General features: G+C 48.9%; 1 protein-coding gene and 1 long non-coding RNA gene across 3 annotated transcripts in view; both read right to left on the bottom strand.

Moving 5' to 3' along the window:
- LOC129635924 (uncharacterized) overlaps positions 1-8,384 on the bottom strand; it is an 82,014-nt gene extending 73,630 nt beyond the window's left edge. For both annotated transcript variants that reach the window (XR_008706540.1, XR_008706539.1), the window contains exons 1-2: positions 8,156-8,384; positions 3,927-4,030 (exon numbers count right to left, since the gene is read on the bottom strand). This is a non-coding gene — a long non-coding RNA (uncharacterized LOC129635924). The remainder of the gene's footprint in view (positions 1-3,926; positions 4,031-8,155) is intronic.
- A 5,214-nt stretch (positions 8,385-13,598) lies between these two features.
- On the bottom strand, positions 13,599-14,661 carry MC5R (melanocortin 5 receptor). Its single transcript, XM_055559569.1, has one exon. It carries the CDS (start codon positions 14,574-14,576, stop codon positions 13,599-13,601), a length of 978 nt encoding a protein of 325 aa, XP_055415544.1. The 5' UTR covers positions 14,577-14,661.

Raw genomic sequence — 14,661 nt, 5'->3', positions numbered from 1 at the left:
CAAAACTCTTACCCACACCCAGAATAAATAGAAGGCTCTCCCTAGGTCAGGGGAAGCTTAGTGAAGACTCTGGAATTCTACCATCACCTGGAGGCAGGGCCTCCCCTCTTTCCTTGCTGGCAGCATTAGAGAAAACCAGTAGTCAAGCTCAATACTTATTTATGCCAGAAGGTTTACATAAAATTTTAAAAATCACATAAAATAATACCCAAAATATCCAGGTTTCAATTCCAATCACTCATCATCCCAAGAACCATGAAACCTCAATTTGAGTGAAAAAAAGATAATCAACAGATATTAAGAGGTGTTAGAATTGTTTTTAAAATATATTAAAGCCGTCATCATAAAAATACTTAAATAATGAATTGCAAATACATTTAAAACGAATGAAAAAAAAATTCCACAAAAAAAGACATAAAGAACCATATGAAATTTTTAGAACTGAAAAGTAAAATAACCAAAATTTTTAAAAGCTCAACACGATGAACCCAACAGTAGACTGTAAGAGATAGGAGAAACAACCTGATAACTTTAATATAGAAAAATAGAAATTACCCAATCTGAACAAGAGAGAAAAATAGACTGAAAATAAGTGAACAGAGCCTCAGAGATTTGTGGGGCCATAAAGATCTAAAATTCACGTCAAAGAACTGGAAAAGGAGAAAAAAAGGGGGCTGAGAAGTGCTTGAAAAATAATGGATGAAAACTCCCTATGTAACAAAACACATAAGCCAACAGATTCAAGAAGTAGAGCAAATCTCAAACAAGATAAACCTAAAGAAACACACACCAAGACAAATCACAGTCAATCGTCTATAAAACTAAAGGCAGAAGGAAGGGAGGGAGGGAGGAGGGAAGGAGACGGAAGGAAGGAAGGAGAAAAGAAAAGGAGGAAGGTCTTGAAAGCAGCAAGGGAGAAATATTTCACCTATTAGGAAAAAAAAAACCAATTTGAGTGATAAGAATTACTAATCAGAAAAAGTTAGAGGTCAAAAGGAACAGCACAATATTTTTTAACTTTTGGTGGGAGGGAGAAACTTTCAGCGCAGAACCCTACATCCAGCAAAAATATCCTTTAGGAATGAAGGCAAAATCAACAGTCTCCATTTAAGGAAAACTAAGACAACTGTCACCAGTAAATCTGGAATAATGGCTGAAATTCTCTAAACAGAAGGAAATGATAAAATAGGGTATCCTGGAAAGCTAGAAGGAAGAAAAATGGAAGGAGTAAAAGTAGGGATATAGACAATAGATTTTCCTTCTCCTCTAGAGTTTTCTGCCTCACAGATCCAGTATTTCACAGTTATATTTCACAATACTCTGATGTCAAAATTATAATTTTATTTCTTTTTAACTAATTTTAATGTCTAATTGCATGATTACCATGCTTACTGTCTAATATACCCAGTGTAACCATTTAATCTGGTTCTTTGCAGACAGATTTGTTTCGATTCACTGCTTTATCCATCATTGCACCATCAGACTCTCTGGGTTCATGCCTGGGCCCTGCCTCCTCCCAGTAGGTTTCAGGGAATCATGGAGGCAGGCATCTGCCCACTGCGCTTAGCTAGAGCCAACTGACATCCTGGGCCCTCTGGTCTGTGTCCCTGTGGCTTGCCCACAACTTCAGTTGTCAGTCCCTGCAGGACACCTGCGTCTGATTCTGTTCCCTGCTCAGCCCCGGGCAGCCCACTTCACTCTCACTGAGAATCAGCCATCATTTTCCAGAAGCCCCAGCAGAGTGACCCAAAGGGGCTTGGGATCCCACCTCCATGGGGAAGCTGTGATGGTGCCCCCCTCCCTCGCCACCTGTGAGGCCAGAGGACAGGCCCCCAGGCCCACATCGAAGCCACAACACCCCTTCGTCAGTCTTTGGGTCTCAAGGCTTCCCATTCAAACAAGACAGGCAAGCCACTTCTGGCAATGAAATCCCTTCGCATTCCTTTCAAAACCCATTATTACCACCATTATTGATCTGACAGAATTTTCCGGCTGACGTTTACAGCAAAGGTTATCCAGTGAGCAGGCTGTCTTCCGAACCTCGTCTTCTCAGCTTTGCCCCTTGGATGACTCACCTAAACACCAGCTGCAATTATCCCTTATCTGGCCCCTGTGTGAGGCCCACTGCAGATGCTCTTCCCTCCCCAGGCTGCTTGCTCTGCTCTCTGCAGGGAAAGCCGCCTGTCACAATCACCAGTTCATCCCACCCACTCACTACACTGGACCCATGAGGAGAAACGTCTGCTTAAAACCGGTGGACTGCTCGGAACTGGGAAGAAAGCCACTGGCTTTCCCTGGGACACACATCGTCTGTCTGTCCTTGCCTTCCTGCTCCCTGAATGCCAAACCTGGGCTAACTGCACCTCACCAGATCATTTGCTGATGAACAGCTGTGTCTGGAATCCTTGATATAATATCCATCACTTCACAGCTTTCTATGTATCAAATTCTCTCAGGTTTTACTATATTTACACACCTACACTGACAGAGGAGAACTATTTTACAGTGTAAGAAACTGAATTTACCTTACAGATGAGAATATTGAAGCTCAGGGAACCGTTGCTGAGCACAAGAGGGCTTAGGATTGGTGGGCAACAGGTGTGGAGTGCAGTCGTCCAGTGCAGCCTGGGTCTCCTCTCAGCGGCATTCGGACTCCAGGGAGACCAGCTTTCTCTGGATTGCTTTTTTGCTATTGTTTTCTTTTTTTCCTACCAATTCAAGGGAGTATATTCAATCTTTGACCTTCTTTGACCTTCTTTGTCACATTTTAAAAAACTGTTCTCCTCACCCAGGAACTTGGCATGGGGGAGGGGGACAGACAGGAATACTACTGTTATACCTGGTGTACTGACTTCTCACGTATTTTCTGTGAAAGAAAGGTTTCTACCACTTTAAGGTAGGAGGCGGGGAAAGGCAGGGATAGTAGGCGTGAAAGAAAACAGGTGATTCTGGATTTTCTTAATCAATATTTTCTACATCTCTAATTTCAAAGTCTGAGGAGGAAGAGGAGTCGTTTAGTCTAAGTCGTTTCCGACCCCCACAGACTGTAGACCGCCAGGCTCCTCTGCCCAAGGGATTCTCCAGGCAAGAATACGGAAGTGGTTTGTCATTTCCTCCTCCAGGGCATCTTCCCGACCCGGAATCGAACCCTGTTCTCCTGCATTGTAGGCAGATTCTTTACCCACTATAAGCTAAAAGTCTGAGAGTGAAACAAAAATAAATAATAACAAAGAGTTGCCTAAAAATCAGTGCTTTGGCACCCCTCTCGCGTTCTTCATTTTCAGCTCCAGCAAAGAAAGCAAGAAAGAAGGGGAGCAGAGAAGCAAGTGCTCAGTACATAGCTGGTGAGTCACAGCGGTAAAAACAACTTAATTCATCCGCACTGGTAGAAAGTTCCCAGCCGCCTCATCTAAGCTTCAGGTGTCCAAACATATCAAGCATGTTTCCAGATGAAACCAACCCAGAAGTCTTTAAGTCAACATGAAAAAACAGAAAATAGCAGTTCTCTGAGTATCTACGGGCTTTGCCGGGAACAACCGGCTGCTCATCCCGCGAGTGGGAGGCGCCTCGTGGGGCCGGGCCAGGCGCTGGTGCCCGCTCACCTGCGCGCTTCGCGCGGTCCAGGCGCGCCGGTCCGCCGCCCCAACCAGGGTGTCTGCGCTGGGCCCAGGAACAGGGCGCGTGGCTTTGGTGGGCCGCTCTGCAGCCTCCTTTCCCTGTGGCACCAGCACCAGCGACGAAGGTGGAGTGGGAGGCCGCGGAAAGACAGACACCAGCCGCGTTAGCAGAATCTCTGGCCCTTGATGCCTCCACCATCCTTCACGTCCGTGGAGCAACTCGGGGGCGGTTTTCTACACAGAGGAGCCTCAGAACTTTACGCCAGAGCCACATGGGGAGCAGACACGCGCACACCCACCTCAACTCACCTGCCGCACCCAGGCAGGTCATTCTAGAACCCAGCCTTCCTATCCAGTGGTTCCATCACACCCTGGGACTTGGAGTCCTTCCCTGGTTCCTCAGCGTTTGGCATCTGAGAAGCGAAGAAAGAGGTTCTGAGAAGTAAGCTTGTAGGTAACCTGCCCACATGTCACTGGCTATACAGGACACATGGCTGCTTCCACCTGCAGAGTAAGCTAGAAAAGTGTGTCCAGCAGGGAATGGGGGAAGCTTAGGCAGCATCTACAAGTTCTACAAAGAGAAGTGGACATCAGTGTGGGTGCTGATGTGAGTGTAGATAGGGGTGCAGGAAGGGATGTGGATGTAGGTGTGGCACAGGCCAGATGGCTGGGACATGCCTGTGTAGTGTGGGAACAATGTAGGTGCAGGCATGAATATGCTTATGGGGGTGCATAAGATAGATTCTTTCCATAAAAAATGATTCATAGCCTTCATTCCTTTTAATCTAAAATATCTTGAGTGTTTTTCTAAGTCATTAAATGCTTCAGAAAGCAAATACTGTAATAACATGTAGTGAAAACATGTACAGTCTCTCTCTTAAATAGGAAAGTGAAAGTATTAGTCTCTTAGTCCCCTCTGGCTCTTTGCAACCCCATGGACTATAGCCCACCAGGCTCACTGTCCATGGGATTCTCCAGGCAAGTGGAATGGGTAGCTGTTCCCTTCTTCAGGGGATCTTCCCAACCCAGGGATTGAACCTGGGTCTCCAGCATTGCAGGCAGATTCTTTACCACTTGAGCCACCAGGAAACAGGAGAAGACCCTACTTGTTCAAGGCCTAAGGTTCCCCCTGCCTGGCCTGCCCAACCCAGGTATCACGATGGTGGCACTAATGTTGGTGAGGTCCTCCTGGGTCACAGACTTAATCAACCTGACTCAGAATTTATGAGGTCAGCAAGAAGATTGGGGCTTCCCAATCTTCAGTGGTAAAGAACTTGCCTGCCAATGCAGGAGATGCAGGAGAGGTGGGTTCAATCCCTGAGTCTGGAAAATCTGGAAGAAGGAAATGGAGAAGGAAATGGCAAACCACTCCAGGAATTTTGCCTGGAAAATCCCATGGGCTACAGCCCATGGGGTCACGAAGAGTCGGACACGACTGAGCATTCAAGCACAAGATTAGTTTAACAGAAAATAACCCTATGAAACACACTGAGGATGTACAGGTCTCCACCAGGTGGGGAGGGTGGACGTGGATGTCCCAAGGAAGCAAAACCCTGGAGGCCAGGGACAGAAAACACAATTCCAGCCCAGGAGCAAGAGCCCAAAGCTCATGGACAGAGGGACACGACCGAGGGTGGAGAGGCAGCACCATGAGCTGCCACGGAATCCAGTGAGGATTTCTGAGATGTATAGGGAGGTTTCTGGGACCTGCTGGTGTGCTGCTGTAGGGTGAGCTGTTTGGAGGTGGGAAAGCGAGAAATGCCGGAGCCAGTTTGTTACCAGTGGGTGTGAACAAGGAGTGGAAGCATGTCCTGAACCGCTATCTCTGCAGACATTAGGCTGCAGCCTGATTCCCCACTGCAGCCAGCCAGTCCCCTGGGTCCAGTTGGTGAGTGGCTGTGAATTTTCTGAAGCACCCCCACCCCAAGTTTCCCCAAGGGAAACCAGCACCCTCACCACCGACTCCCTCTCCCACACTCAGCCTCAAGCACTAAGGAAGAAAGAGAAGAGACAGAAGTGCAGGAGAACAGGGCGAATGTTTGTCAGTGGAGACCAGGAGCTCCTTCATCAGCTTCAAACCCAGGGTCCCAGGGCAGCCTTCCCCCTTCCCAGCCGCCTGGCTCTGCCCTTGGCCGCCACCCATCCCACTCCTGCTTCAGCTTGTATCTCTCTCTCCGGGCTTCTGCCTCCTCTTGGGTAAGAATGGTAATGTTTAACTCTTATTTAAGGTGATTGGAGATTAAAAAAAAAAAATGACAACTCTTTTAAAGACAAAGAGCACTGCCATTTGCACTCAAAGTATTTTTAAGCAACTTTGGAACACTGAGGTTTCCGAAGAACGCCCCTGGGGTTTACTTTAGCTCCTTGACCTGCTGGTCAGAGGGTGGGATGAAAAGTGGAACTGTGGGCTTCCCTGGTGGCTCAGAGGTTAAAGCGTCTGCCGGCAATGCGGGGAACCTGGGTTCGATCCCTGGATCAGGAAGATCCCCTGGAGAAGGAAATGGCAACCCACTCTAGTATTCTTGCCTGGACAATCCCATGGACGGAGGAGCCTAGTAGGCTACAGAACACAGGGTCGCAAATAATCGAACACGACTGAGAGACTTCACTTTTTCACTTTATTTCAATTCTGAGACATGTTCACTGCCATCTGCTGACTTTAGAAGGGCCACTAACCCCTGAACTGTTGGGGGAGGGGACACCTCAGGGACCCTGCCCTCTCCTCTGCCCTGGATTATGGTCTTTGAACTGACCATGGCTTTGCTCACTCTAGTCAGGAGTCAAGACAAGAAAGAGGCCAACAGAAGCATGATCAAGGGGCCAGGGTGAGGCAAGGTTCCTGCCTCACTTCATGGTGGCAAAACTCTCATCCAGGGAATGGCCATGTGCTTGTGCTAGAACCACAGTTAGGCAGTGTCCTGCCTTTCTGCTTTGCACAGGAAGCTCGTCCTGCTAGCCACAAATGCAGCTCGAATCGACTTCTCATTCAAGTATCTATCTCCATTTCTTCCTGAAAATCCATGGAAATGACCGCCAAAAAGTATAAAGGGGAAGGAATTCACAAAGGTACTGAGAACAGGTTGGGAGAGGATGTTTCTGTAAGGCCTGCTTTCTTCTCTGTCATTCCCAGTGATTTGTGTCCAGCTCTGCCCACGTGGTCAGGGCTGCTGTAGAGTGAAGCAAAGAAGCCCCTTGTGGATGAGGCTCCCTCCATGAATCACACCCTCCACTCCAATGCACACGTGACTACCAAGGACAAAGCCCACATGTGGGAAACACAGTTGTCTTTTCCTTAGAACTAGAAAGTTCATTTGTTCTCCAAGTGAGCCCAGTGATTCAAGGAAAAAAGGAAGGGAGGGTGAATAAGAAGGGATGGGACAGATGCAGGATGTTGGGATCTGAAAGGTCTCTGGGAAAGGACAGTTAAGAGTCGCTCCCAATCAGAGGCCAGAAAGTGAAAGTCGCTCAGTCGTCTCCAACTCTTTGTAACCCCATGGGCTATACAGTCCATGGAATTCTCCAGGCCAGAACACTGGAGTGGGTAGCTGTTCCCTTCTCCAGGGGATCTTCCCAACCTAGGGATCAAACTCAGGTCTCCTGCACTGCAGGCAGATTCTTTACTGTCTGAGCCACCAGGGAAACCCAGAGGCCATAAACCTTGCCAAAATCTCAAGGAACCTATGGTAGGCAATAGGAACAATAATAGCAAACTGGAATTCGAGTCCCTCTATGTAAAGCTTGGTAGTTAGTTGGGTATCAGACAGAGAGACCCCTCCTTCAGCCTGACTTCCTGCTCACAACTAGTCCAGGCCCTCGGGCCGCACCCACCCAACTGTGACAGCCTCCTCCCCTCCCCACTGCCCCGGCAGTCACTTGAATTTGCCCTCAAACTCATTGACAAGCCCTGTATTTTTAAAGAGAGAAGAGAAAGAAAAACTTTCAGTGTCTCCCTAGGGAGACAAGTGTAAAACAGTGTAAAATAGATACTTCTTGGCCCTCAAGGCACACATAATCCCCCCTCTATAACTTCCAGCACACTTGAGTGGCTTTCCTCTTCTAACCCAACTTATTCCCTCAGCTCTTTTTTCTTCTTAGTCACTCAGTCGTGTCCGACTCTTTTCAACCTCATGGATTGTAAGCTGCCGGGCTCCTCTGCCCATGGGATTTCCCAGGCAAGAATACTGGAGTGGGTTGCCATTTCCTTCTTCATGGGATCTTCCCAAACCCGGGTCTCCCGCATTGCAGGCAGACTCTTTACCACCTGAGCCACCAGGGAAGCTCTTCGGCTAGATCTAGTCAGGCTGTTTCACCATAAACCCAAGTAGCTCCCCATCCCTTGGCCCCTCTTCTCCACAGCGTGCAGACCCGCCCCATCCTGCAAGGCCTTACGGAACATGCCTGCGCACAGATCACCTCCCCTGACTTTACTAGCTCTCGTGTTCCCTCCCTCAATTTTTACACAACAGAAGGTGAAAGGACGCTAACCCTCGGGGCTCTTCCAGCCGTGGCCCTCGCGCGCCCAAGGGCCCCACACCCACCTGTGGGAGTCAGTCCTGCCGAGGGGAGCGCACAGCCCCGCCCCACAGACAGATGTGTTTCCACACAGCACCCTATGGGTCCCGGGCGCCAGCCCACTTCTGACACAACAGGCCTGGGGGCAGCCTCTGAGCCGAGATGGCACCCCTCCCATGTCACACACCAGCCGGAACTCCAGCTGTCCTTTCTAGAAAGTCACACAGAACTCTGACACATTTTACTTACTAGAGTGTGCCCTTATGACTCAAGGGCAGCAGCTGAAAGAGACAAGGAGGGCAAGGTGTGTGGGAGGGGGGTGGAGCTCCCATGCCCTCAAGGTGCCGCCAGGTCTCCAGGTGTTCTGCATCCCAGAGGCTCTCAGAACCCTGTCCATTAGGGGGTTATGGAGGCTCCCTGACACAGGAGTGATTGATTTAAACCGTAGCCCTCGGCAGCTGAACTCCATCTCCAGCTGCTTTCCCCTCCCTGACCGTGGCAGAGGGGGTAGGACTGAAAGTCCTAACCTTTGCCTGTGACTGATTCCTCTTAGATGATTCCAGCTCCTTCAGTTCAGTTCATTTCAGTCACTCAGTCGTGTCCCACTCTTTGTGACCCCATGAATCGCAGCATGCCCCTCATCAACATAACAAAAGACACATTAATTGATCTCAAGGCTTAGTAAATTCCGAGGGTTCTAAGAGCCCTGTGCCAGGAATGGTGACAAAAAAAAACAGATACATATTTCCTGTTATACATCACAGTATAACTTTGTGCCACACAAGTGCATTTGTAGTTACACGGAGTGCACTTGCCCTTGCAAGGGCCTGTTAGAGTGGTTCTTGGCCTGTCAGCTTCTCGAGGACAAGACACTGACCAGCCACACTCCTGGCCTTGTGAGAGGTACTGCTTACCCCCGTTCAGCTCACCCCTTCCAGTGCCATAGTAGGGTTGATTTCTCCAGCTCACTTTGATGTTGGGTCACAGATGGTGAACATGTGAGCAGAAATAGGAACTCACATCTGTGTGTCAGGATGGGGCTTCTATCGTCCTATGTCCCAAGTAACTAGGAGACTCCTTGCTGATGTGTGCTCAATACATAACATGATGAAAACTAAATCTTTGTTAAGATGCTGAGACTTGGGAGTTGTTTCTTCTACAGAATAACCTTGGTTCTCTAAGTGGGAGTCTTTGACCAACAGCATCTAAGAGGTTATTCAAAAGGTGAAATCTCAGTTCCTGCCCCAGGCCCACCAGATAAGTATCGAAATTGTTACTTCAAAGTGGCTGAATCAAAACCAAAAATGGGTGTTCAGAGAGCATGGAGGACAGTGCCTGTTATGTGGGGGCAGAGAGCGTGGCTGATGGATAATCTACACAGTCATACAAGGACAGGTGGGAATAGGGGTCATGTGCACTGGCTACAGTTGGCTGTATTTGATGAGATCCTCCAAGGAGATGAGCTATGGAGACAGTGACCTGAATACCAGCAGGAGTGAAAGGGACTCAAGATGAGAGCACAACAATGAGAATGCGCCTAACACCCTGTAGCTGCTGGCCTGAAAATAGTTAAGATGATAGGTTTTATGTCATGTGTATTTTACCACACATTTATAAATAAACAAATATGATTCATCAATGATGCATCTAAAACCATCTTTAAAAAATTTTTTTTCAGGAGAATCCGAAGTCAGGGGCTTGAGAGTGGGGAGATACAGCTTTTTGGATTCAATAAGTAAAAGTAAGCAAGTTGAATAAGTAGATCAATTAAATCTCAGATGTGGCACAGGATTAAATCAAGGGGGTGGCTTTCACCACCATCACAAATCCTCTGAGTGGTTCCAAGGAAGCTGTCAGTGTAAAGTCCTCAGAGTTTATCAGAAAGATCCAGTAAGTCTTTCAGCAGGGCAAAATGGCTCAGGAAAAAGAAACTAAAAGCATGACTCCCTCTGAGTTGGATAGACTCAAGCATACATATTTAAGATGAGAGCAAGAACAAGTCTTGAGGGCAAAAAGGAGAGATGTACAGCAAGCCTGGGAAATAAACAGGCCAAGGTGGGCCCTGAACAATGGGGCTGCACTGGCCACAGGCTGCCACTGAGCCCTGGGCGGGTGAGGCCGAGTCTCCTTCTCACTGCTTCTGGGAGGGGTTCATGTCTGTGTGGCCCCTCTCCCACCATCGTTACACTAGGAAAAATATCGGATAAGGTGGCCTTTCAGTTTATTGGTCTCCAGATCAAGAGGAGCCACATCTGGGCCCGATGTAGAGACTACCTACCGTTTTAGAGTTATTCCCTCTCTGGAAATCTCCACATACACCTGCCACCCACCTGTGAGAACTCAGCCACAGCCCTCGTTCCACAGCACACACAATCCGTGCCTCCTGAATTCACGTTTAGTTGTAGGTAGCACCTTGGACTTTGGACAATGCTTCTACAAGTCTTGAAATAATTCATGGCCCCCAAACTGTAATGGCAGAGATCCCTGAATGGCACTTTCTCTACCTCCCTACTGAGAACAGATAATAACACCAAAATACTTCCTGAAAGACAGAATTCTGGACAGGATATAATGTCACATGTACAATTTTATTTTATTACCAGGAGTTAAATCATTTTGAACTGATAAATGACTATCCTATAGGCGATAAATACTGTCAAGAAAACACCATCACACCTCACCAGTGAACGTCCCTCCTCATTTTGCAGCAGCTGCTGACAAATAGAAGACCTAAGACCCTCTGATTATCAGAGGTCAGAATGGCCAGTTAAAACGGGTGGTCTGGTCCTTCCGTTTTATTAACCTTTTTTTGAACACAAGTTTTTACATCAAATAAAGTTGCTACAAAAGCAGAAATAGTTAATATACAATAGTGTACAACAGTTCTGTAGATTTTTTTTGATCTGGGGGCTGTGGGCTGGGATTCCAGGCTCATTTAGATATTTACTGAGTCTCTGCATTCCCAATATTTCTTCCAAGTGAAGACTCATCAGAACACTTGGCTATTTCTGCACTACTATATAGAGATTACAAGACCTTTGAGCATTTCCTCAAGGACCTTTGTAGAGAAGGTCAGACCTTGTCTGCAGCCAGTATCCACCCAGAGCAGCGAGTCAGCCTGATGAGAGTGAGTCCCCAGCAGAGCCACAGGGCAAACCACGAGGGCTAAAGTGTGATCCGCCTATGGGATTGTGGCCATGGTGACCTCAGTTAGCACCCTGAGGGTGCTGGCGGGCAGCAGGCTAAGTACACATTTGGTTAGCAACAACGACACAACAGCCAAGCACCGAAACTGCTGTGGCAACAGGGCCCCTGAGGCAAGTTGGGCAGCGAGAAGCCCATGTTCCTGGAGCCGGGGATCCTGACACGACCCACATAACTCAGACCCGTGGTTCCCAGCAAGTCATATGGAGCTCACTCATGCCCCTGGGTATACAGGGGAATGTCAGCTAAAAGGACAGGACACATTTGAAGGGTTAGTTGCCTCCTCAAACCTCAACTGTCAACAGCCTGCTAATTTGCCCTTTCTAGAAGATTCATATGTTTTATGCACTTTCCTACTTGAGCTGGCACCAGGACTCTGAGCTGCTGAGTGGGGGTCGTGTCTATAGGTTGTGCTTGTGCGTGGGGCCCAGGGAGGTCTCCTGGTCAAGAGACCCTCACACTCACCACTCTGTGACCCTAGTGGGCCACTGCTTGTTTACATATATTCCTTCACTGGGGGTAGTCTAGATGTGAATATCCACAACAAAAGAGAAGCTATTAACATCAAAGACAAGAGAATGGAATTCAGAGCCATAAGAACCAAGCCATTCAGATGAGAGCCCTGGGACACAGAGGTTAGAGCCATGCCCAAGGCCCACATCTGCTCCGTGGCCAGGCAGGCCTCCTGGCTTTCAGACCACTGCTTTGACAGCCCTCTGCATCCTCTCCTAGCACCACCCATCTGCAACCTTCCTTTAAAATAAACAGACAATCTCTAGGGTACTTTCCTGGAGAAGGAAATGGCAACCCACTCCAGTATTCTTGCCTGGAGAATCCCAGGGATGGAGGAGCCTAGTGGGCTGCCGTCTATGGGGTCACACAGAGTCGGACACGACTGAAGTGACTTAGCAGCAGCAGGGTGCTTTCTGAGTTTCAAGTGTTCTCACGCTTTTTCATGCCTGCCCTGTGGGGTCAGCACAGATGCGACCTGAAATGAGACGATTAAGGTGACACTGCCCATTAGTGTCACCCCACTCCAGTACTCTTGCCTGGAAAATCCCATGGACAGAGGAGCCTGGTAGGCTGCAGTCCATGGGGTCGCTAAGAGTCAGACACGACTGAGCGACTTCACTTTGACTTTTCACTTTCATGCATTGGAGGAGGAAATGACAACCCACTCCAGTGTTCTTGCCTGGAGAATCCCATGGACAGAGGAGCCTGGTGGGCTGCCGTCTATGGGGTCACACAGAGTCGGACACGACTGAAGTGACTTAGCAGCAGCAGCAGCCCATTAGGGGCAGAGTTAGGACTGAACTCCACTTTCCTAGTCCATTCTGCACTGGAAAAGATTTGACTTAGCGGGGCTAGTGCTGGGCACCTGGACTTCTGGAGTCAGGCTGCAAACTGCAGACTGTACAGGATCAGGGCTTCAGACTCCAAGACAGACCCCGTCAGAGAAGGTCAAAGATAGCTTGCCTGTGGGGTGTGTTCATGGCAGGTACCTCGGGGCCCCCCATGCCCCCAAAACACTCACTTGGAAACTCTGGACCAAGTCAGAATAAGACAGTAAGAAAGAGTCACAAAGATGTTCACGCCATGTAAGGCAAAGTTTGTGGCAAGAGGTTTTCTGTCTGGATTAGTGCAAAAACATGATTGACAGAAATATAATTAAAGAAACGTCATCCCTGTACAATCATGGACACAAGCCACGAAACCAGGAGTTCAGGAAAGGAGAGCTGTGGAAAATTCCCACAGCAATTAGACAGAAAATTTCAAATGGAAAGAATCTAATCGCTCTACTCTGCCCCAAAAAGCATGCCGAACTCCCAGGGGCATCACAAAAAGTTAGGGAACTGCTTCTGGGACAGAAAGTGATCACGCACCGTAGTGTGTTCACAGCTTTTCTCCCAGGTCCAGCCACACTCATCATGCTTAGACTTGCTCATGGAGTGTCACCTTCCCTGAGGACACACTCAGAAGATGGAGGGTGCCGGGGACCCCAGAAGTGGGTGGGAACGGCAGAAAGTGCAGGAGGAAAGCAGGCTGTAAGAAACTGTCACGGGCATTCTCAAGGCAGAGAAGTGGCACGTGCACCTTTGGCCCAACGACTGCCGATCAGGGAAAAGCTGCCTCTTAGACACAGATTCGAGGTGGAGAAAAGATGAAGGGAACGCATAGTGTAATTTCCAGTTCCGACTCTTTCTAACCCACCTTGGCATAAGGGCGATGAAGGAGAGAAGAGCTGCAGAGAGAAGGACTTTTAGTTTAGTACCTGCTCGGGAACCTACAGGGTGTTCTGAAGCTCTGAAAACAAACAATCTCCTTAAAGGTCTTCCGCATCTCTTGGCTGCGGAAGGCGTATATCAGAGGGTCAATCACAGAGTTACACATGATGAGGATGAGGTACATGTTGAAGTGAGACATGAAGCAAGAGCAGTAGAGGTTCTGAGGACACGAAATCATCAGGATGAGGTGGAGGAAGAAGGGGGCCCAGCACACGATGAAGACACCCAGCAGCATGGCCAGGGTGATGGCGCCCTTCACGCCAGTCCTCTGCCGCACAGAGCTGTGCCCAGGCAGGGTGGCGATGCGCCGGATGTGGGTTCGAGCCAGGAGGAACATGTGGGTGTACAGAGACGCCATGAGGAGCAGCATGGTGAGGAACATGGCAATGAGGCAGATGACCACATATGTGGACTCATAGTACACAATGAAGACCGTGCCGCAGCTGGTGCAGAAAGCCCAGATGCCCGCGATGATGGCCCCCGAGCGCCGCCCCGTCATGATGCGCTGGTAGCGCAGGGCGCAGAAGATGGTGACATAGCGGTCCACAGCGATGGCCAGCAGGCTGAACATGGAGGCCACCACAGAGATGCAGATCATGGAGTCGAACATGTTGTCCAGGTGCCGCACGGAGGCGTCGGCCATCACCAGGTGCTTGTTGGCGAGCAGGTAGATGGTAATAGTCTCCCAGGAGTTGGACAAGCTCACCAACATGTCGGCCACTGCCAAACTGCCCACAAAGAAGTACATGGGGGTGTGCAGGTTCCGGTTCCTCACGATGGCCCCAATGACTAGGATGTTCTCCAGCAGGCTGATGAGACCCAGGGCCAGGAACACCTCCACCGCAATGCCCATGTCCTCACATGGTGAGGACGCATTCCGGACACTCAGTCCTGAGAGGTTGCCATCCGTGGCATTCAGCCCAAGATCCAAGAAGTGCAGGTGGAATGAGGAGTTCATCACTCCTCTTCTGAGCAGCAGATCACTGTAAAACAGGTTTTAATTCGTGATCCAGAGGGGTTAACAGTCTATAGAAGTACATGCA

The sequence above is a fragment of the Bubalus kerabau genome, chromosome 21 (genome assembly GCF_029407905.1).
Source record: "Bubalus kerabau isolate K-KA32 ecotype Philippines breed swamp buffalo chromosome 21, PCC_UOA_SB_1v2, whole genome shotgun sequence".
NCBI classification, from domain to species: Eukaryota; Metazoa; Chordata; class Mammalia; order Artiodactyla; family Bovidae; genus Bubalus; species Bubalus kerabau.
This window is presented reverse-complemented; position numbering and strand designations above follow the sequence as displayed.

What these genes read in the sequence shown, in the direction of transcription:
- MC5R (XM_055559569.1), bottom strand. Translation starts at nt 14,576, where the DNA reads ATGAACTCCTCATTCCACCTGCACTTCTTGGATCTTGGGCTGAATGCC.